This window comes from Emys orbicularis, chromosome 1, assembly GCF_028017835.1.
Source record: "Emys orbicularis isolate rEmyOrb1 chromosome 1, rEmyOrb1.hap1, whole genome shotgun sequence".
NCBI classification, from domain to species: domain Eukaryota; kingdom Metazoa; phylum Chordata; order Testudines; family Emydidae; genus Emys; species Emys orbicularis.
In genome coordinates this window covers 249,931,681-249,956,176 of record NC_088683.1, presented here as the reverse complement: position 1 = coordinate 249,956,176, position 24,496 = coordinate 249,931,681, and the positions used below count along the sequence as shown (strand labels likewise).

The 24,496-nt window shown below is 43.6% G+C and overlaps 1 protein-coding gene across 1 annotated transcript in view; it reads right to left on the bottom strand.

Annotated features, from left to right (window-relative positions):
* Positions 1-2,293: 2,293 nt before the first annotated feature.
* The window catches only part of NPAS2 (neuronal PAS domain protein 2), a 92,050-nt gene continuing 69,847 nt past the window's right edge, over positions 2,294-24,496 (bottom strand). The window contains exons 16-20 of the mRNA XM_065408342.1: positions 12,500-12,694; positions 7,061-7,248; positions 6,577-6,669; positions 4,425-4,605; positions 2,294-2,467 (exon numbers count right to left, since the gene is read on the bottom strand). Coding sequence (XP_065264414.1) covers positions 2,294-2,467; positions 4,425-4,605; positions 6,577-6,669; positions 7,061-7,248; positions 12,500-12,694 — 831 coding nt within the window. The remainder of the gene's footprint in view (positions 2,468-4,424; positions 4,606-6,576; positions 6,670-7,060; positions 7,249-12,499; positions 12,695-24,496) is intronic.

The following is a 24,496-nucleotide window of genomic DNA, read 5'->3' as shown; positions in this document are numbered from 1 at the left end:
AAACGGTGCTTACCATGTGCCAGATGTTGCCGACCCCTGCTGTAAACCCGGTATGTAACTGAAACCACTTCTAGACAGAGGGTGCGGCAGCACCCCTCCCTTGTTCCAGCACCTATGGTTAAGTCTACACCAAATAAAAAAAAAGAAGTAATAAGAAAATGGCGAGGGCAAGAAATAACACTGTTACAGAAGATTTAAAGAAGACAACTGGGATGGTTTTGACATGTGATATTTGACATGGTGAGACATACCAGAGTGTAAAGAACTAGAATCAGAGGAAGACTAAGGATGCCTTGGCTAGACACTGTGAAGAATGACAGAACAAAAAGTGATTAACAATGAGTTAAGCCGTGAAGCTGATTCAAGACAGAAAGTGGTGGAAACACTTCATGAGCCCATCAGCACTGTTGATCTGGAGTCAAAGAAGGAAGGGAGCATGGCCAGAGCACCTTGCACTCTGGTAATCCCTGCCAGTGCAACAGCCCTTTGGCTTCAGTTGTAGCCAACATAACTTAGAGCAGTGGTTCTCAAGCATATTTGATAGCACCCCCTCCTCCTTTGTACCTGGAGCAGTTTATCCCTCTCCCGCACCTCCAGGTGCCTGGCCAGCAACCACTGCTCTCCATCCGCCCAGCTCTGAATGTGCACAGTAAGTTCCACCCCCCCCCCCAGCTTCTCACGCCCCCTTGGCTCTGCCCCATAGTGTCTTGAGAATTTTAAGTGAAATGATATTTCCCGATGAGGAACTAGTTACCTACAGGTACAAGTTTAATGTTGTTATCTTTGGGGGCTTTCTAAAGCAGTATTATTCTGGTTACCTGTGATGAAACAAGGAGAGGAACAACTGTCAGAATAGTTTTTTTGGAAACAAACATCAAACAGTTTGTAAGGTTACAGCGAGCCTTTCAGGTCTAAATTGAATTACATAGTTAAACCGCCATAGGAAGGAGAATGTATGTAAATTCTGTAGTAAAACTTTTCAGTTACTTTATTATGCTCCAGAGCAAATACAAATGTGCATTATTAAATGGAAAGAAAAAAATTATTTGAGGATGTATATAGCATGAAACAGCAGCTCCCTTCACAAAAATGTTACTAATTCATTAATTTATTACTAAATAGCCACTCACAAAAATAAATAAATAAAAAGCACAAACAAACGTTTATACTTGTGAAATGAGTTGATATTTCATATACAAAATAATTTCCACATAATTCCATATAATTTTATTTTATATAGAAATAGGTCATTATTACAACAGCTGTACAATACACTACTTTTAATTTTATAATTACATAAAATCTTTCTTAGAAACATAAAACATACAAAAAAGCGAAAAGTGCATTTTTTAAAGGAAAATTCAAATGTTATCATGAAAAAAATATGTGATAATTTGCAGCATCCCTAGTCATTGGGCCAAAACACAGTGCATATTTTTCAGATACTTGTTGCTATGACCAGTTGTAAGTGGGCTGTTCATTTTGCAGAAAGACCCACTTTATATTAGCAAAGAGTCTACTAGAATGCTGGAACAATACAGCTGCATGATTGTGCTTATATTTTTAGTTCTCCTTCGCAGTCACAATTCACAGAGTAAACAGGAAACAGTCCAGTGTTTTTTGTTTTTAATCAAAAAGAGCTGGTAGGGTAAACTGCTTTAATACCTTTAGGTTATAAATCAAGGGGTATGGATTGTGTAGCATTTTTAACTGTGACTGGGCTTTCTGTTTAATTGGATGTACCAGTCTGGCCACCAGAATAACAAAACAAACCTCTCTTTATAGAAAGTGCCTAGGTTATATCTTCTGTGCAGTTGTGCAAAACAACGATAATAATCATAATAAAAATAATCTCTTGTTCTCTGCTCTATAGATTTTTGTTCCATTGCTTTTCTTACACAAAAGATGAACTGAAACAGTGTAGGCCAAGTACCTCATGTGTCTGTCCACAGTCTTTAGGAATCAGAGTGCTCTCAGAATGATGTACCAACAAGAATGTTCTCCTGTCGCACAGCAATCAGTGATGGAGTTTGCACAGGATAGTATTCATGTTTATTTTACTCAGCCTGATGATACATAATATTGTCATGAAACAGTGCAAACTGAATCCAACTCCTTTTCTGTTGCATTGTCTGCTGCAGTCCGCACTCTGTGGTCTGCTACTGCCATGGAGCTTTGAAATGAATGCATGTGCAAAAGTCAAAATTGTAGGTTCAGTCATTTCTTCTCTCCTGCCCCACAGGTCTATTGGTTATAGCTAATCGTGCATTGATTCTGCTGGTGTGGGACTCTATCATAGTGGCTGTGGTAGATTTGATGATTCTGACAAGCTACTGGTTCTTCTTGAAGCAAGTGGCAGTGGCTGCTGCTGTGTATGATGGTATCCTATATTTCCTTGCTGCTGTGAGTAGGACGGCAGGAGCAAAGAATTGGGTTGCTCACTGTGTAAAGGACTTGGTGTCTGCACCTACAAATAAAAGAAAATTCATTTGCGTGATTTGATACAAAAGTTCTTGTTTCTTAATGTGAAAGGTATTTTAGGAAATTATTAGTTTGCAGCCTTATTCTTAGACTAAATATTTCATAGACTGTGTCCTGGTATTGGTTAGCTTAGGTAATAGGGCCTGATCCTGCACCATTGAAGTCAATGGGAGTTCTAAAATTGACTTTAATGGGAATAGGATCTGTCCAATAGTACAGAAGTGGCTTTTCCATCAGATTTTACATCCCAAAATTTTTTAAATCAATGGAATTTTGCTATTGCCTTCAGGGGGGAGGGATAGCTTGGTGGTTTGAGCATTGGCCTGCTAACCCCGGGGTTGTGAGTTCAATTCTTGAGAGGGGCCACTTAGGGATCAGGGGCAAAAAAAATCAGTACTTGGTCCTGCTAGTGAAGGCAGGGGGCTGGACTCAATGACCTTTTCAGGGTCCCTTCCAGTTCTATGAGATAAGGTTTGGGATCAAGCTTTACAGGTCCAATTCAGCTAAAGTTAATAGGAAGACTCCTGTTGACTACAATATGGGTTGGATTAGTCCCAAAGAATAAATCAATTAGCTGGTTGATATCACCTGGTTCTTTCAAGCTGTATGCTCCTTGCCCCCTTAAGGGGGAAATATGGGTAAAAAAAAGAAGGTGGTTTGTTTATTTATTTAAATAGGGATTACTGTGAGAGAAGAGCTATTCAGGGAGTCTTTTTCCAGGGTGAGAAAAAAAGCATAGAGAGCACAGCACAGAAGCTATTAGAGTCTTAGAGTCCATGAAACAAGATGAAATCCTTTGGAGGGCATATTAGATTTAGAAATTGGCTTTTGGCTTCAATATCTGATCAACCCATTTCCAGTCCAACCCAGCTGCACTTTATACTAGTATATATATTCCTGATCTGGGTAGTTCTTTGGTCTGTGATGACTTATTTAATAATAACTATAATATTTTGCTCTTCCATATCATCTTTCAGGATTTGCGAGCCTTTTACAAACATTAATTACTACATAAAACACTCCTGTACAGTAAGTATCCTTAGGCCCATTTTGCAGATGGACAGAAATTAAACAGTTTGCCCAAGTCACACAGAGAGACAACGGCAGAGTTAGGAATAGAACTCCGGAATTCTGATACCTAGCCCCCGTCTAATCGTTATAAAATATCCTGTTCCTCACCACTGTTGAAGTCCTTTGCCTGACATGCATCTAAATCTATTAAATAAAGTGAACTGATGTTTCATATACAGTTATTTCCAGGGTTGCACTCAACTCAGTCGAAGTTGTAACTTCAACACAACTATAGTAGCTGGATTCTGTTTTGGCTTAGCACATCAGCAACAGCACTATCACCTGAGTTCCACCTTCAGAAACTTTAATGCAGAATGTGATGATGTAAAAGATAGTAAAAAAAAAACCACCTGGATTTTCAGATCTCATTTCAAATTTGTGGTACTGGCAGTTAGAAAAAGCACAGGTAGAAAAATCATCTTTTGACTTGTAAACTGAGGAAATTTAATACAGAAGCAATGAGACACTAAAGTTTAACCCCATGATGACAATTTTCTGACTGACTGTGACTGTGATTTAAGTACATTTGGGTTTGCCATATTAATTTTCCAATTTACAGTATTGGTATTTTTTTTTAAATATTTTGACTTAGCTTAATGCTTAATTGGTGTGTTTGAAAGGTTCACATAACATTTCAGGTCCTTATTTAATTTCTATGATATTTGCAAAATTTAACATCTTTAGTATGGAAATCTATGTAGCACATGCCCAGTCATGTTCCCAATGAAGTTTATGGCAAAACTTCCACTGACTTTGGTGAGAGCATAATCAGACCCCATTTGTTCTGCCATCTAAAGATCATAAGTTCTTTACTGCTTTGCATATTATTGCACAGATACAAAGTGTGTATTATCCTTTCTGTTCTAGCCCACCTGAAGGTAGCAATGCTGCTGCTGTTGCTGGAGTTGCATAGGTTGCAGAGATGATGTCTGAGAAGGCTGTGATGCAGAAAACCCTGGATGTAACACTGCCTGTCCCATCAGCACTATAGGTGAACTGCTGCTGGAAGTTTGCAGTTCCAGACTTTGAAACAATTGTTGGTTTTGGGAATATCTATTTAAAAAAAAATCAAGAATAAACTGTTGAAAAATCAGATGTGATGTCAGGGTACTAGGGCTAAAATCCTTATCCTTAAAATAGTGTCACTGGACCTTTAATGATAGGGACCTCAATTTCAAACTCATCTGAAAGACAGCACCTCTATCTGCACGTTTCCCCGAACAATATGTTGAGGAACTGGTTCATTACTGACTCAGAGGGAAGAATGCCAGCTAATGAATTATCAGCCTAAAATCCTGCATCTTCTTAGGTTTCCTGAAACATCTCCTATTAACATAGGGTTCAGTTGTGAGCCACCTTACAGGATTAGGCCTGGCACAGATTATAAATTCTCCAGAACAAGGTCAGGGGAGGGAATGGGAAAGGGAAAGGAGGAAGACCAGGAACAAGATTGTGAATGAGAAATTGAGCACAACTATGTTTCCCCCTTTGGTTTGGAAGGAATGAAAATTAATTTGGTTCATTTAGCAGCTTCTCATATAGCACCGAGATGCTGGGCACCTAGTTCTTCTCTCACTTGCACTTGGGTAAATCAGGAGAAACTCCACTGATATCAGTGGAGTAAATCAGGGCCGGTGTAACCACTAGGAGAACTAGGCGGCTGCCTAGGACGCCAAGATTTGGGGGTGCCAAAAAGCGGTGCCCCCCAATTTTTTTTTACACTATTGCTCCCTGCGGGGGGACGGGCTGCTTGCAGCTGCGTTAGCACCTACCTCTGCGGGCATCCTCTGCAACCGCGGGCCCTGTCGCCACGCCCCACATCACTGCCCGCCCGCGCCTCCCCTGCCAGCCCGGAGCCGCCTCCTCCCCAAGCCCCCAGGCTGCCTTTGCAGGCTCAGTCCTGGCTCAGTATTCGAAATAAATTGCCCTGAGTTTCAGAAGTACTGAGAACCCCAGAGTTCCCACAGACATCGGGGGAACCGCAGGTGCTCAGCATCTCTGAAAATCAGGCCCAGAATGACACTGATGCCTCTGCCCTGGGCCAGAGCTCTCTGAGTAAGGGGCTTCAGCAGCAATTGGCGTGGGGCAGAGTAAAGCAACCAGGACGGTCAAGACGGAGGCTGGAACTCTGTCTTCGCCTCACGCCTGTGGGGAAGACAGGCCTTCAGACACCCCCTCCCACCTGCACTGCACTATCCAGCCCAGGAACAAGGAACCATTTCACACCTTAGCGCTGGGGGGAGCTGAAGCCCAGAACAGGGAAGTAAGTTGCCTGAAGTCATCCAGTGAGTTGGTGCCAGGGTGGAGAATAGAAGCCAGATCCCGACTCCCAGCTCTGTGCTCTGATACCCAAAACAGCCCTTTCCAGATCCATGGGGGGCGGGGGGGGGGGAGGCAGGAGGGACTCTAGCCACAAGGCCATTTATTTTCATTAAATATGTAGACTAAATAATGAAATTAATAAATTTTCAAGCCGAACGTGTATTAATTCTAATGAACAACGCTACATTATGCAGCATTCATTTGTGAAAGTTTATAATAAGCGATGCTCCAGGGGGAGGGGAGCGGGAGGGTGGGCGCAAGGTGGAAGTTTTGCCTAGGGCGCAAAATATCCTTGCACCGGCCCTGGTGGAGTAACACTGATGTCAGACTAGAGTGAGAGGAGAATCAGGCCCTAGCAATTCAAGGTGGGTCAGTACTGACGCTGAGCTCAGATATTTAGTATGTTTCCTCGTACTCATTTTGGTGGATCAGAAACTCAGCATTGGGACAAGTACTAAATGTGAGAGAGAGAAACAAAGAAAGGTTCCCTATTCTTGGCTTGCTGAAATCCCACTAACACATTCTGTTTCTCACAATAGTAATTTTGACACTGAACCGACCAGAAAGGGTAAGATTAACCCTAGAAGCCTCGTACTCAAAGAGAATCAGAACTGATGTTTACTAGTACTGGCAGATCTCATTATAAAAGGCCACGCTCTCTCAAAAGTCACTTCAGTGCTTTATTTTTCACAAGTAACATACTTAGCCTGGCGTCCAGCCACACTGATATCTGAAGCGAGTCTTGAATTACAGGAGCCAGGCATCATTGGCTGAATAGGCTGGCTGAGCAACAGTCTTGCACATGGGAAAGAGAAGAACTAAGTTACTGCATGAACATGTATTCCAACTCACAATCTAGTTCTCGGTGATCTATTGATTTTTAACCCATTTTTTCTTTCAAGGCATACGTATTTTCATTCTAGTGCTGTGATTTTCAATGTTTTTTCATTTGAGGACCCCCTACAAAGTTTTGAATGGTGGTGTGGACCCCTTTGGAAATCTTGAACATAGTCTGCGGACCCCCAGGGGTCTGCAGACCTCAGGTTCTAGTGCCTTTCACTCCACAACTTGTTAACATACCTCACCCTCCTTAGTGTTCAGAATCCTCATCTATCATGTAGTAAAATGATAAATGGACAGCTTTTTTGTCAGGGCAGAATTGATTAATTTATTAAAAATCATTTACCTCAGTTGTCGGTCCTGGCTGAAATCTGGACTAGCATGACACTGGTTGCTATCCTGTGCTATAGCAGCAGATGGAGCCATGTTCACAGCCTGTGGGAGCATAGCAGAATTGGTAAATTGTGAAGGTAGGCTGCTGGATGAGTGACTGGTGTTCTGCATTACTTGTGCACTTCTCATTGATTTCTGATTCTAGACCACAATTTTTAAAACACACACACACACACACACACACACATACACTCTCTCTCTCTCTCTCTCTCTAACTATAGATTTTTATTATGGCAGGGAATATGTGAGCAAAACCTATGGTGTGTTATAGGAGGTACCCTTGTGATATACTCTGATTGGACTTCAGAATAGAAAGGGCTATTTGGGCAGGAGAAGTGAATGACTGACATGTCCTGATCTGGTACATTACAGTTGTTTTCCTGGAAGTCTGGTGGAAACTGGGGTCTGAGAACAACTGCACAGAGTGATGACAGGAAAGACAGTGAAAGTAGACAAGGAAAGGTAAAAAGAACAGGAGTACTTGTGGCACCTTAGAGACTAACAAATTTATTTGGGCATAAGCTAGTCTCTAAGGTGCCACAAGTACTCCTGTTCTTTTAGCGGATACAGACTAACACGGCTGCTACTCTGAAACCTGTCAAAGGAAAGGTAAGTCATTCCTGACTAGTTTTTGGAGAAAGACTTAAAAATCACATACGGTGATCATGTGACACAAGCATAACCTTAATTATTACATGATGAGGTGTGCCCTGTGTGTGTGTGTGTGTACACAGGCAGGTGCTATCGCAGTACAAATAATAAATTTTAAAAGTCTGTAATATGTTATTTATTACCCTCACATATGCACCACAACTATTTCACCATGTTTTATTTTATAGACTTTTCAGAGTATTTGACTCTGAAACCAGAGTACTCTGAAAGCAAAGCAGGCCCTGTAATTCTAAGAACCAATTCTGGAAACACAGAAACCCCCAAGACAACACCAAAGCAAAATTAGAAGGGATCACTACTGTCACTTAAGCCCTGTGATGGGAATAAACCTTACTATGTAGAAAAGGATTTTTTTCAGGGTGGATTTGCTTTATATCAAATTGATTTAAATCACTAGTCAGGAAGACTCGATTTAATCATGGATTTCTACATAAAAGTGCATTCTTGTTAGTTGTTATAACCTTAATACATATTCTTCACAACTCAGAGATAGATGTAGGTTTCATTTTTAGAAGATACACACTATACATTTTTAAAGTGATTTATTTTGAAAACTTTTCAGATTAGTTTTACAGCTATATCAGAAAATGAATGATTGTTTGGTTATTTCATTTACCAAAGGTAATTGAAGCAGATATTTATGAAGTCACTGGGAGGTGAACTATCTCCAATTCAACAGGTTAATCATTAATATTTGGAGGATTTTCTTGCCATGCTGTATTAGGAGGAGAACATCACCAGACAGACATTTAAATTGTTTTATTTAACTAAAACAACAACTTTATGTATTCTGGATTTTTTTCTTCAATGGCAAACATATACTATTTTAACAAAATAAGCATATGAATTTTTGAATTTAGTTAAACATTCAAGATTTTTAAAATCGGGTTTTTTTTTGGTTAAAATTGTTTTTAACTAAAATAGTTAAATGAAATATATATATTTTTAAACAAAAATTAAATCGACTCTGTCAGCCAGGTCAACACGAGAAACTTAAAATATTGGCTTCTGCAGCTAACTCAGTCGTCTTCACCTTCATTTTCCTGTTTGTTCATAATCTGGAAAAGTAAAACAAGCTTTCCTGCTTTTTCAGATCCCAAATGATTTCTCAGTTTGGAATGCATTAGTCCAAAGGAAGAAAATATCCTTTCTACACTGGCAGAAGAAGCTACTGCTGTTAAAAGTGAGATTATCACTTCAGCAGTCTCTGAATCCAAGTGCTTAAGTGACTTCCACCAGTTCACTGGTGTGACTTTCTTTAAAACATCATCAGCAAACGTACTTCTTGAATGGTTCACCCTTAGCTCTGAAGTTTATTATAGTTGGCATTATGGAGGGACGATTGCTGGATGTCCATGTCATAGCCAACTCCTCTTCTTCAGCAGTTAAGGTTTGACCCTGGTCCCGAGTATTGAGAATATTTGCAAGAAAATGAGCTGGAGATAGTGCTTGTCCCATTCGTTTTTTTAATGCTTGTAATTTAACTCTGTCATTGCATATTTCTCTTTTTAAGATCTCACTCGGTTCCTTCCAAATTTCAACAGCATCAGCAATAAAACAGCTATTTCCCTGCATTTTGTTCAAGGCTACAGAAATAGGCTTCAGGGTGCTCAGCATGTGTTCAACATTTCTCTTAAGCCCAATGTTGACAACTTTGGCTGTTGCAGTGCCATCTATTTTTTCACAATTTTGTTCACAAACTGTCATCAGATTAGGCCAGTTCTTGATATAGTGCTCAAAACAGTCCACTACTGAGTTCCATTGCACATCTTGTGGGAGAGTTAGCTTGGTTCCTCCCACTTTTTTCAGAGCAGCTGCTGCAAAGTGATTGTTACGGAAGTATTTTGCAGTTTCAACAACATTAGCCTTTATTTCTGGAACACTGAAGTCTTTGGCTAGGAGGTGCATCAAATGAGCACTGCAACCGTATGTTATTAGCTTGGGACTCTCTTCTAAATTTCTTCTCATCTTGGATACATTTGCAGCATTGTCTGTGACCAAGCTGCGTACTAGACATTTGAATTTTTTCCCCACAGTTTGTTATAGCTTTTACTTCTACTTCTTGTAAGTATTCTGCTGTGTGTGCATTTCCTGATGTATCAATTGTTTCTGTATCGACATTCCCTTCTTCTGTTGTCACACAAGCACATACAGCAGGATCATTGTGGACACTGCTCCACGCATCAAGACTCAGGTTAACAATTTTACCCTCTAGACCTTCTGCACATTGCTCAATTTCTCTTTCATACACTTTATCCAGCAATTTGCCTGCGACATCTGCTCTGTTGGGTGGACTGTATCCTGGTCTTAATGACTGAACCATGTTAATGAAGTGTGGGTTCTCAATCATACGGAAAGGAGAGTTTGTTGCATAAACAAACCGGGCAATTTTTTCATCAATTACCTCTTTTTGTAATCTGCTGGTTCTTATCACAAACTTATCTATGGTTGTTTCTGGATGATGGAGATTTTTTCTTCTTTTTGCTACAGGTGATATACTGTGGCTATGTGACATACATGATGTGACTGAAACACTATCATTGGCAGATAAGTCTGAAACTATAGAAAATGATGGTGATCTTGAAAGTGGATAGTCTTCAGAATCCTGTACGTTGAGGATGGATTCTCCTAAACAAAATAAGACAATGCAGTTATTTAATTATTATTCCCATACTGCTCATTTAGTATTACTCATTGCATTCACTGACACTCAGTACGACTTTAAAGGCTGAATTGTAAAAAGAAGATCTGCCTATTTCAGCTATTTATTTTTTATCACAACTGCATCTAAAATAGTACCATAGAGTAACAACTATATTTTTTGCTCAAACATGAGAATTCAAGAATAGTCCAGAAGGAAGACAGTAAGACCTTAAGAGAGAAGTATGAAATAAAAAAGTTTACCAACCTAAAGATCCTGCATGTTCAGATATGTTCCTTTCATCATCTTCAACGCAGCTTCCTCCTGAGAAGGAACACTTCTCATGATGTTGTTTCATTCGGGCAACCAGGCCTTGCATTTCTTTGTTGCACTGTTTGCATTTTGCACACATGCGTGTCTTACCCACAGGTAGAGGAATTTCATTAAAATAGTCCCAAACTGGGTCTCTTTTACGGCCTGCTGCCATTATAGGTTTTCCCTTCTAGTGAGAGAATGGTATGGTAGATCTCAAATCAATGAAGGCTACACTCAGAAAGACCTCAAGACTTCTGGAATATGCTGCTCAAACAGTTCACTTTTGTTTCTACTGCCTGTCCCTCCCTTCTCACATTTATCTCCATACTTCTTCTCCTTGTCCAGATCTATTCCGCCCCCAACAATCTTCTATTCATTGAACTTTTTGAAACTTTGCACTTTTAGAGAGAGGTAAGGGATTGACTCTGTGTACACAAATTTGAGAGGGACAATAGGCTTCAGGTCTGTTATTTCTCACCTCTATATATTATTTATTTATTTATTTATGTAAAAACATGTTTGCTGTTAACAAGCATGTTATCTCTGGAGACACAAATCCAGTTTGAGAACTGCAAAACTAAGCATCTCTGATGGTATCTTCTAGACTGAGCACTGAGTCCCATTGGGTAGATAAAAAGATTAACCTAAATAATCTATACAGAAGCCCCTGGAACCCCATAAGATTGAGTCCCTAATCCATGAACTATTGAAACTCATTTACAAAACTTTTCTTAAACATTACATGAATATATTGTCTCATAATACAGAATTAGAATTTATAATCCCTATTCCATGATGAGATACCTTTGAGCTATAATGTATCTTAATTAAAACTATCTTTAGATACATTGTTTCCTCAAAAATGTTATCAAAAAATTCCGATTTAAATAAAAAAAAAATCCGATTTTTTTGATTTTTTAAACAAAATTGTTGATTTTTATCCACCCTGATTTTTTTATTATTATTATAAACCATGGGAGCATTTTAATAGACTTGTTAAAACACAAGGGCACAGGAGGTTAAGAGGTACCACTGTGTGATTTGAAGGTACAGTTGTAAATGTGTTCACCGAACAGCAGCAGGTGAACAGAAATAGGGGTGTGTGCTGGGATCATGCTGAAGAAGGAACAATGGAAATGCAGAGTAAGCTCTGCAATAAGGCAGAAAGATAACTATGCTGAGCATACTCGCAGAATCACAGCTCAATTACTACTAGTTAAGAGTTTAATTTTATTTCTCTGGGCTGGAGTCTGTTGCTCTTGTAAGATGGTGTTCTCAGTTCAGTTCCTTATGGGCAAGCCCCACACATCAACAATACACCATCATAACTAGCCATAAATAGGCTGTGTTGATGGTCTCAGGCCATGACTGACTGGTCAGCGAACTAGCCACCAGGACAAGGTTAAAGCACTTTTTTGGTGCTGGAAAGGTTGCCTTGCTGTTGCAGATACTGCCAGTCTCCGTGGTTGTCAACCTGTCACCTTTCATGAACAATAAAAGAAAAATAGGTCTCCACACACTCCCCTGTTCAGTTTTAAAACAGAAACAAGCTGGCTGCATAATGCTCCTGGTTCAGATCTTTAAAAAAACCAGATCTTAAAGTAAAGGAGAAAGCTATGGGGAGAAGCTTTTGTTTAGAAGGAAAGATAAAAAAGGCCACACATTTCTATTTACAATACTGATGTCGTTATCTGTGATCATTCAGTAATGACTTCAGTGGCTTGTATCCATATTCATTTCTTTGTAGTGAAATAATATGTTTACCTGGCTTGATACCACATTTGCTTCTCTTAATATTTGCTGGTTTGCTGGTTGGGAAGATGCAATTTGCCCTTGAAGTTGAGGACTGGGGATAAGCTGCTGCTGAGAAATGACCCTTGACCTCTGCTGTAGCTGCTGAGGATCTGGCTGCTGTATGTTGCTAAAGCTCAGGGACACTGTTGGCTGCTGTAAAAACATCTGGAAAAAAGAAGAATTTCTTTTTCTTTTTCTCTGAAATAAGCTCTCATATCCTAAAAGGAAGATCATAATATTTCTTAATTAATTAACATTGTGCTATAGTTAATTGTGTATCATATGCCCTTTTTAGAATATACATTGTGCAATCTTTTATTTTTTAAAGTATATTCACTGTTCATGAATGGTGCCCGAAGGCTGAAGTCCTCTCTCCACACAGCAAAGCACAAAATTGTAGCAGCAGTTCAATGGGCATTAACTCTGTTCTGGAGGGACCACCTGTGGGGATAGAAGAGTAATTCTGTGCCCATTCAATCCTTGGCCTCTCTTTTTAGCAAAGAAAGCTGAGGCTGTGTCATGTTATTTACTTGAACTGGGACCGTATAGAACATGGTTGCAACCAAGGTCCTATAGTGGCACCAAATCTTGTATAAAGGGGGTCAAATGAGGTGTCTAAGAAAAGGTTATGGTTTGCTGGTTATGATTATGTTGTCTATATGTGTGTATCAATTTTGTAGTTGAAGATATGAATATCGGCTGTATACTGTCTGTATTTCAAACTTATGCTATGCTTCTGGGAGACATCCCAGACAAGTTGGTGTTAGCTCTGCCTAGCCTGCTTGATGGCCCATTAAGGACCATCAGCTATACAATTGACCCATTGAGAGAAGACAAATACGCCTTGCAACTCAGCAAAGTATGCAGGGACTGGCCCATGTGACTCCAGACTCCATTTTGCTGTAATTTTCCGCAGTAAGGACAAAGAGGTGTTCTTACACCTGGAAAGGACTATAAAAGGCTGATGCCTCTCCTCCATCTTGTCTTCAATCCTGCATCTTACCTCTGGAGGGACTTTGCTACAAACTGAAGCTCTACACAAAGGACTGAATGACCCATCCCAGCTGGGGATGTATTCCAGAGACTTGATTTGAACCTGCAGTTTCTTCTATCACTGCTACAAGCCTGAACCAAGAACTTTGCCATTACTGTATCTAATTGATTCCATTTAATCAATTCTAGCTCTCATCTATATTTTTTCCTTTTATGAATAAACCTTTAGATTTTAGATTCTAAAGGACTGGCAACAGCGTGATTTGTGGGTAAGATCTGATTTGTATATTGACCTGGGTCTGGGGCTTGGTCCTTTGGGATCAAGAGAACCTTTTTTCTTTTACTGGGATGTGGGTTTTCATAACAATTTGTCCCCATAACGAGTGGCACTGGTGGTGATACTGGGAAATGGAGTGTCTAAGGGAATTGCTTGTGTGACCTGTGGTTAGCCAGTGGGGTGAGACCAAAGTCCTCTTTGTCTGGCTGGTTTGGTTTGCCTTAGAGGTGGAAAAACCCCAGCCTTGGGCTGTAACTGCCCTGTTTAATTTGTCCTGAATTGGCACTCACAGTTGGATCCTGCCAGAACTGCATCGTTACAGGCTGCCTTCAAATTTGTCTCCGATAGTTCAACACCATAAAGGAGTGTCTGGCTGAGTCTTTTTAATGATGTCACAGCCAGGCACAAGTTCCCAATGTTGCATGGCTTGTCCCTTGTCCCTGAAAAGATATGTGTGGCTATGTCTACTCTATGGAGCCTATGTCGGCATAGGTATGCTGGCATAGCCCCCTAGTGTGGACACAGCCTACACCAAGGGTTCTCAAACTTCACTGCACTGCAACCCTCTTCTGACAATGAAAGTTATTACACGACCCCAGGAGGGGACTGAAGCCTGAGCCTGCCCCAGGCAGGTGGGAGGGGCAAAGCCAAAGCCCAAGGACTTCAGCCCCAGGTGAGGGGCCTGTAACCTGAGCCCTGCCGCCCAAGGCTGAAGCCTTTGGGTTTTGGCTCCGGGCGGTGGGGCTTCGGCTTCGCCTTCAGCCCCAGGCCCCAGCAAGTCTAATGCCAGCCCCACTTTGGGGTCCCGACCCACAGTTTGAGAACCGCTGGCCTACACTAATAGAAAGAAACATCCCCCACCCCCGCAACGATATCAGTTACATCAACAGCAGCGCTCTTCCCTCAACATAGCTGCATTTACACTGGGGAGTAGGTCAGCGTAGCTATGCGGGTCAGGGGTGTAGTTTGTTCATGCCCCTGACCAGCAGAGCTATACCAACGTAACTTTTAAGTGTAGACCAAGCCGTAATAAATTGGTGAGCACTATACTTCGGTCTAACTTCCAGTCAGATAACTGTCTCTTGGTGTTACGCCTAGTCAGGTCATAAGGGGCACTTAAAATATGACAAAAAGCTAACAGAGCACCTGTTATCTACTCAGTGCTTCTGTAAACAATTCGACACTACTTATTTTACTGCAAAGTGATGCAGTCTTAAAAGTTGCAGTTTCTTTTGTTTTTCTAGGGGCTATTTCTATTGTTATGGTAATGCAGAAAAAAAGCCATCATTTTAAACAGTATCTTATTAATGTTGCAAGTTGTCTTTGTAGTGTTTAAAACCTAGTCAGAGATCGACATGCCACATCAGAGGCTGCAGACATTCTTCGGTCCGATTCTGATTTCACACCAGTTTTACACTTACATAAAACTATTAATTTCAATGGAGTTACTCATGATTTACCTTGGTTTAGGTGAAATCAGAATCACAATTCCTTATTAGCCTCATGCCTTACAACGCATCTGAGGTATGTCCAGTAATGTACACCTTGTATTAACAATTCCCTAAACTGTCACATCCCTTACACTTCCTTTTTGGAAAGACAACACACCTTTCTTCAACAGAGCTGACATGGTAAATTGTGTTTCCTTTGTGTAAGTATGTTTTGGTGCATCATATAAGTACGTATTTACCTACTTTTTAAAATACATATGACTTGTTCATTAAATTATGTTAGTTTAAAAATGTCTACGTTATTTTTATTGAAAAAAAGATCCACTCCCAACCTGACCTCTTTTATGCCAAGTTTTAGCTCAGATAAAAAGTTACAGTCAAATTAAAAACCTTTAAATTAAAAGCCAGAAGCAATTAATGGAAATGTTGATAGACCGTAAAGTAACGGTCCTAGTGGCAGTTTTTCTATAGGCCGATGACACCTTCAAAAAAGTTTGTATTAAATACATAGGTCATGTAATGGAGTTGTGACTGCTCACAGGAGGTCTGAATTTAGCTCATAGTGTTTTATTTTTTGAAACATAGCTCATTAAAAGATGCTAAATGAATCTGGGGTTCTTAATCATCAGTCCAAAGGGCTTCACTAAAGAGAGGATCAGAACACTGGTCATGCAGGTGCAGTGGATATTTCAATTTGCTAGTTAAACTTAAAAACAAGAAAACATTACATACTTGGTACAACATTTACCAGTAATTTTTTCACAAAATATTTAATTTATGGTAGTCCTATCTGGGTTCCTTTTAAATACAGTGATACCACAGCATAAAATAACGACTACAATCAGGGCCGGCTCTGGCTTTTTTGCCGCCCCAGGCAAAAAAGCCTCCGGCCGCCCCCCCCCCCCCCCGCGGGGGGGGGGGCGGAGCTCGGGGGGGAGGGGCGGCGAGCCCCGGCGGGGGCTCCGCTCTCCTGCCGGCGCCGGGGGGGGGAGGGCGGCGAGCCCCGGTGGGGGCAGGGCGCGGGGGGGAGGGCGGCCGGAGCCCTGGGAGGAGGGCGGCGAGCCCCGGCGGGGGCTCGGCTCTCCCCCACGGCGGCCAGAGCGCCGGGGGCAGGGCGGCGAGCCCCGGCGGGGGCAGGGCGGCGAGCCCCGGCGGCCAGAGCGCCGGGGGCAGGGCGGCGAGCCCCGGCTGGGGCTCGGCTCTCCCCCCGGCGGCCAGAGCGCAGGGCGGGGCTCGCCGCTCTCCCCCCGGCAGCCGGGGGGAGGGCGCGGGGGGGGGAGGGCGGCCAGAGCGCCGGGGGGAGGGCGGCGAGCCCGGCTGTGGCCCCGCTCTCCCCGGCGGCCCGAGCGCCGCGCCGCCCCCCTCCAGGTGCCGCCCCAAGCACCAGCTTGGTTGCCTGGTGCCTGGAGCCGGCCCTGACTACAATCTCACAAAGTAGAAAGAAACACTCCTCAGACTGAGCATATCCAAATAGATAAACTAGCAACGCCATCTCTGAACTGCATATAATGACATGTCTCAGGACTGTTTTGCAGAGTGCGACGTCAGGAGAAGCATCTTGCAAATCTTTCTTAATTGGCCACCTTGTTAGCATTCTCAACCAATTAGCCAAGGAGCTAATGGACATGGAAGCACAGCTGCCCTCTCTTTCCTAGAGGGATTTCCTCCACCTCATGGCTGAATCACATTGGCAAGGCAATATGAGAAAGCTTGAACTGCCACTGTCAAACTCTTGCTGTTCTGTAGAAATCCAGAAGTTTTTACCCTCCAGGCAGGACCGCCCAGAGGATTCAGGGGGCCTGGGGCAAAGCAATTTTGGGAGCCCCTTCCATAAAAAAAAGTTGCAATACTATAGAATACTATATTCTCGTGGGGGCCCCTGCGGCCCCGGGGCAAATTGCCCCACTTGCCCCCCCCCCCTCCCTGGGCAGCCCTGGGAAAAATAAACATTTAAAAACCTTCCGCATCTCGGCACAAACCCTGTTTTGAGAAAATTTCTTTTCAAGTCACCTTTACAAGGTATCACTGGTTCTCAGCATCAGCTAGTGCTAAAAGGGACTAAAGCTCATTAAAAGGGTTGGACAAATATTTTCGGTCAAAACTTTTTTTGGATCGAAAACTAGGGGTTTTTAAAAAGCAGAAAAAAATCACGGACAATGTCTGCTTTCCTTCAAAATTTGTTGTGGTTTTTTTAATTGAAAAGCTGAAATTAGTCTGCCAAAACCTGAACATGGTTTGGGGTTTCAGAAGTGTGTGGCCAAATATTTGCTGCTTGCTGTGTTTGATTGTTTAAAGAAACAATAAAAAAAATTCTGCTTAAAAAATATCCAAAATTTTTGAACCAAACGCCTGAGCCCATCCAGTCAGAGATTTTTCCAGGTTTCTGATACTCTGCTGGCTTCCTTGACTCATATCTGTCTCCATAACTTTGGGTTCATTTAGGTTAGAACATAAGAACATAAGAAAGGCCGTACTGGGTCAGACCAAAGGTCCATCCAGCCCAGTATCCTGTCTACCGACAGTGGCCAATGCCAAGTGCCCCAGAGGGAGTGAACCTAACAGGTAATGATCAAGTGATCTCTCTCCTGCCGTCCATCTCCACCCTCTGACAAACAGAGGCTAGGGACACCATTCCTTACCCATCCTGGCTAATAGCCATTAATGGACTTAACCTCCATGAATTTATCTGTTTCCTAGAGACTGGCTCCATGGGGTCCCTCACAAACTGGAGAAGGTTACTGTGGATTTGTCTTTAGTATAGACTATGTACATACTCCATGAACTGAGCATTTGAGCTTCTTCCAGAATCTGGGATGAGCCTATGTTGTGAAAACTGAAATGCTCAAAATAGCACATGCATGTGAATGGACACAGGGTGCTAAAATTAAATTAACCCAGGGGGTCTCAAACTGGGGTTTGGGACCCCTCAGGGGGTCACGAGGTTATTACTGGGGGTTGCGAGCTGTCAGCCTCCACCTCAAACCCCGCTTTCCCTCTAGCATTTATAATAGTGTTAAATATATTTTAAAAAGTGTTTTTAATTTATAAGGGGGGGGGGTCACACTCAGAGTTTGCTATTGTGATAGACCCGGAACAGCAGAGTAGCAGAAGGGAGATATACTGGCCACTGGATAAGTAGTTTTCTGTTCCCTGAGTGACCAGAGCAGGGGCTGCTCCAGGCTAATAGACCACCTGACTCCAATTAACCTGCTAAGAGTCAGGTGAGGCAGTTAAGCACCTGACTCTAATTAAGGCCCCTCTGATGCTATAAAAGGGCTCACTCCAGGGCATACTGCTGGAGGACTGAGAAGTACAAGTGTTATCAGACATCAGGAGGAAGGTCCGGTGGTGAGGACAAAGAAGGTGTTGGGAGGAGGCCATGGGGAAGTAGCCCAGGGAGTTGTAGGTGTCGTGCAACTGTACCAGGAGGCACTCTAAACAGCTGCAGTCCACAGGGCCCTGGGCTGGAACCTGGAGTAGAGGGTGGGCCCGGGTTCCCCCCAAACCTCCCAACTCCTGATCAAACACAGGAGGAATTGACCTGGCCTATAGCTTCTACCAGAGGGGAAGGTCTCTGGACTGTTTCCTGACCCACAGGGTGAATCTGTGAAGTGAGCAAATCCGCCAATAAGCGCAGGACCCACCAAGGTAGAGGAGGAACTTTGTCACACTATGTGAAAGGGGTTACCAGTACAAAAGTTTGAGAACCACTGAATTAACCCCTCTGGAGCCTCGGGGAATGCAGAGGAGGGGGGTCTCCCTTGGTAGGGTTGGGAAGGAGGTAGGTGGTGTAGGATATTGCTCTTCTCATGTGATCCCTCCCCCATGGCTCTCTTGGCTCAATTGCTGTTAATCTAAAGTGGCTAATTTTAAATGAAGCTACCCTCCCCTGACATGAAGCTCCCTATGGCACTGAAATTAAATGTAGACTATAATTTGGCATTTGAGAAATGAAAGAGATGGTAGCCCTAAGGGAAAAGATAACAGCTTGGCTCATTGTGTTAAATAGCTGTCTGCAAGCCTCAAACTACTGAATGAGCTTTAGGGTAGGGAAGGCTGTGCCTCCCCAAACAGCCTGGCCCTGCTCCCTATCTGACCCCCACCCACTTCCTGCCCCCTGACTGCCCCCCTCAGAATCCCCGACCCATCCTGCTCCTTGTCCCCTCACCGCCCCTCCCCAACCACCACCCTGGGACCCCACCCCCCACCAACCCTCCCTGTCCTGACTGCCCTGACCCCTATCCACCCCCCCGCCGAGTCCTGACAAACCCCCGGAACGCCCACGATCCAACCCCCCCATTCCCCGTCCCCTGACCGCCCCCCCAGCAGCACTGTCCAGGGCCGCTCCTGGGTTACCGCCGCCTCTCCCCTCTCTCGGAGCCTCAGCGCGCCACGTCCAGGAGCTGCCCTGGCCCCTGGACAGCACTGCAGCAGCATGGTTCCGGCGGGACCGGAGCTCGCAGCCCCGCCCCTTACCATGCGGCTCTGACTCAGTGGGAGGAGCTCAGGCCCCGCTGGAGCCACGCCGCTGCAGCGCTGTCCAGGGCCGCTCCTGACGTGGCACGCTGAGGCACCGGGGGATGGGGGAAGGCGGAGGCGGGGCCCGGGGCAAATTGCCCTATTCCCCCCCCCCCCCCCCGGCGGCCCTGCCTCCAGGTCTATCAAGCCAGCATCTTTTATCAATACTATCTTTTTGGTAAAATGGACGCTGATGAAAGGCATAGCACTAAGAGCCGAAGATTCATTTACCTTCAAGAGAGACTGACTTGTACATTATTTGTGGGTATGGATGTTCACATTTGTAATTCTAGCATGCTGGTCAGATTCAGCCCTTCTGCCTTTCTCTGGATGCACTAGTTATTAACTAGACTATTTTTAAATCTGGAGCAGGCACTGCATCCTTTCAGATATCTGAGATTATACTTACTGCTCCTGTACTTTCATTTGTCAGTAAAAGAGACTTAATGGGTTTTTTAACACTTCTGTTCAAGGACCAGAGCCCTCCTGCTAGTTCATCTTTCATCACACTGGGCTCTTGGAAACAGTTACTAATACACAGTACTGGGGTCAACATCTCTCCAATTGGGAGAGTATTTCTTGACTGATTTCTGCACTACAGTTCTGAAGATCCTGTGTACGAAATGAAAATAGGGCTAGTTTCTCCACAGAGCTATCTATTATTCATCCTGGAAGGGAGTGAAAATGGGGAAGGAATGCCAGTGAAACAGCTGAAGGGAGAAAGTGGAGGCTGTATTACAGGCTCCCTTCCTTCCAGGGAGCAGAAGGAAGTCCCTCCATGCTTACATCATGCAGCATGCCTGTGTTCTCTATATGGCATATTCCACTCAAACAGATACAGAAATCTGTGTAATAGTAACTCCCCTCTATTTGCACCCAATTTTATGGGTACAATCAATGATGGACAGAGATAATCGAATTCAAACATCTCCCTACCAGACCTACCAAGTGCTGCTTCCATTAACAGGGCCTTCAAACCCATGTCCCACCCTGTCCTTAAGTATATGTGGCCTGAAGCCCTTGCAGATCCTACACTTTTACTTGATGTGAGCTTCCCCGAGGCACTTGAAGCAGCTCGTATGCGGGTCACTCACTGGCATCGGCTTGTGGCAGGAAGCACGCAGTTTCAAACCTGGGGACCAGGGCATGCTCTGTCCCTGGGACGACATCCTGGAGGGGACCCCAGCTAACTAAGCAACTACAGCTAACTGAACTATTTACAACAAGAATGAGTCCAAGAAAGTCCACAGAAAAAAACACTAGGAAGCTTGCAATCGCAGGAGATGTCCCAGCAACCATCAAGGGTGGTAAGAAGGAACTGAGAGGGCATGGGGTTGGCAGTGCCCTTTATACCGGTGCATGAGCTTGGGGCTCCAGAGGGCGCTAGGAATGGCCCCAAGGATACCACTAAGGGGAAAAATCTCCGGCAACTGTGCATGTGGACATGCACACACCTAGCATGGAATTGACATAAGCAAGCACTTTAAGAAGAACAAATGAAATTTGACACTGCAAAACAAGCCGTTCGCTTTCTAAATTAACTGTTTACAAGTGGAACAAAACTGCAGGTTCAAAAATTAGAAGGTATTTTTTTAAATGTGGTTGATAGGGTGTGAATAACATTATAATAATTCCTGGTATTACTGTTTTATTCCTTTAGGTAAGGACAGCGTCCCCTGTTAACCTTTAGAAAACCTGGAAGAATGCCCCAGCACAAAGCCAGTCTCAAGAGCATTACGGGCACAATTATTACTATTATCATTGCAGCAGCCCTCAAAGGAAAAGGCCCCAGTCATAGGTTAGTGGTACTGCACACATCTCAAGTGCGTGTGTGTGTGTGTGTGTGTTTATTCTGAGGGGGTTGAAGGGCAGTGGAACCCTGAACTAAGAAATCACCCCTTCTCCATTACCCCAGTCTCCCCCCACTCCCCAGTCTGGGGCTTAGTCCTTCAGTGAGCACTGCGAGCCAAGGCGTCTAACAAAGGCCTGTCTGGATCACTGTTGGAAGTCTAACTGATCAGCATTGCCTAACACGAGTCTCTCCATAACACAGCAGCTAGTTCCAACTGGCTCTTGCCAGAGCTCTTAAAGGTACAGTTCTCCACAACTCCCAGCGAATCGCCAGTTTACTCTCCAATCTTCCCACCACGCAAGTCTCCCTCCACAAGGTATGTCTGCACTGCAGCTGGAGGTGTGATTTCCAGTTTGAGCAGATGTACGTGTGCTAGCTTTGATACAGCTAGTGTGCTAAAAATAGCAGTGTAGCCGCAATGGCGCCGGCAGCGGGAGGTGACAGCAGCCTGAGTATGTACCTAGGCTCTTGGACGGGATTGTACTTCAGCAGAAAGCCAATGTTGCCACCCGTACCGCCACCCGTACCACCGCCGCTACACTGCTATTTGTAGCACACTAGCTTGATGCAGTCTGGGGGCACCCTTAGTCAGCTGGAAAATGGTCAGTGCCGATGTCAGAGTGCTCCCGGCCCTGCAAATGCCCTGAGTGTTGCTCCTCCAGCTGCTGCTCTGCCCTGGGGGAAGTACAAAGGCATCTGTGTCATGGTTACCACTGGAGGTATGTGCTCAGAAGAGCTCAGTCCTGTGCTCCGGAGGTGAAATTTTAGGCCCACGCTCATCATCTGCTGTTCTGCTGCCTGGCTCCAAGGTGAATCTCTTCCCTCAGGGCTGGCCCCTGTGGCAGGCTATGGAGCATCTGTGCCCCACATGGCTGATGAGGGGAAAGAGGTGGGCAAAGCATGGCTGAGAGCACAGTAAAGATTCTGTTCTACCATCGTACAGCAGAACCAAATGAGAAACAAACCACCCACCCAAGAAATTATTCAGAGCTGGACTGGCAGGCCAAAGCATTCTGGGTAAGACCTTTGGAAATAAAACCTTTGTGGCCAGTCCCAGGGTATTGAAAATACATGCTGCTTGGTCCAGTCTAGCATATCCTCCACTGAGGGACCTTATGCCAGTGTTATAAATTAGAGAGCAATTCAGCATCTTTAAACTTATGCTGGGGCTGGGCAGCATAGGATTGGGGTAATTTTTTAGGTCAGGGTTCCACTGCCCTTTAACCCCCTCAAAACAGGAACCCAGACAGCCTCCGTGTTCTCTGCGCTTGGTCTCTGTGGGCACAGTTGAGAATCTGGCCCATGGTCTTTTGGTTACCACAATCTTCCTCCTCTCTGTGAAGGTATCGTCTTGTGTATTGAAAAATTCTAGTGAAAATAGTATCAGTTTCCCTGATATTTGAGGAAACTGTGTTGTGATCTTGCCACTTTTTTCTAAAGTATGCAAACACTGGATCAGTGCATATGAATATTTAAGACTTGAGCATGAGAGAGTAATGCAATGTGCCCAATTACAGAGAGAAAGGGAGATCATCCTTTTGCTCTGTATAATAACAACAACTTTCAGAAGTGTGCCAGGATTCTGAACTGAAAGACCAGTTAACTGCAGAGAGACTTTCCACTCCCATTTATCAAAATCAATGCAAAGGCACTGGAAGATGTACACTGATATATGTCTTCCTATATGTTTGTGCAGTTCCAAGAACAATGGCCTTCAATCCTGGATGGGGCTCGTGGTTGCTATGTTACCATATTTACAACAACAAAAACATCACCACCATAAATGGAATGACTTAAGTAGCAGGATTTCTGATATGGGTCTATTAACCCCTTAATCACATAAACCTACAAACCCAAATTTATTTAATGTGTGACATTGTATGAAGTGATTTTTTTATAGTTGCTGATTATGGGTGAAATCCAAAACTCCCATTGACTTCAAGAGGGCCAGGATTTCACCCTGTATGTTTACAATGCTACTTGGCTATTAGTTGATTTTGTGATGTGAGTTTGGGGTTTGTGTGCCCATAATCCTATCAATATGATAATCACAGTGGGACAAATTCATCCCCAGTGCAACACTAATACCAAGGATGATTTGACCCAATATTCTTAGTTAAATTATCAGGAAGATAGCAGTAATTCCTCCTCCAGAAACAATCTGAGATGCAGGGCGATGTCTCCACTAGTACTTAATGATACGTGAGTTGTACTGTATTGTTTATATAGTACAGTAGATACAGGTAAATATAAAACTCCCAGGTCCAGTGAAATTTCAGTCTGAAGGCAAACACAAATTGGGGTGTGCACTTTACAGATGGAAGATTTTGTGGGACAGGCAGTTTCTTCAGCAGTTTTTTGAAGGCCAGGGAAGGTGTTTGGCAAATGTTATTTGTGATGCACTTCCAAGCGTGGGAGGTGGCATGCAAGTAGTCACAAATTTGGGAGTGAGCGAAAGAGACAAGCTTGGGTGAAGGCGCATATGCAGGGTTTGGAGTGCAGAAGAGTAGAGAAGGGATGTAGGCAGAGGCAGAGCTGTTCAACTTAATACTGAGGACTAGTAGATCTAACTTGAAGCAAAAAGTGAATGGAAGCTAGTGAAATGAAGACCCCATCAAAGCAGTGGTGATTTCATTGTCACAGCCTGAACACCCTTCGATGAGAACTGATCATTCTGAAGTCTCAGTAGATAAAATGCTCCATTATGGAGTACTAATCTGAAAGACCACCAGCCCTTCCATTTCTTCTTGTGACTGCTGGGACAAGCCCTCCTATACAGACAGCCCTTAGCATGTCTTGATTTTTGTGACTGACAGGCTCCCAGAATGATATCCTGATCCAGATGAATTAGTTTTCCCAAGTTCAGATTTCTTTGA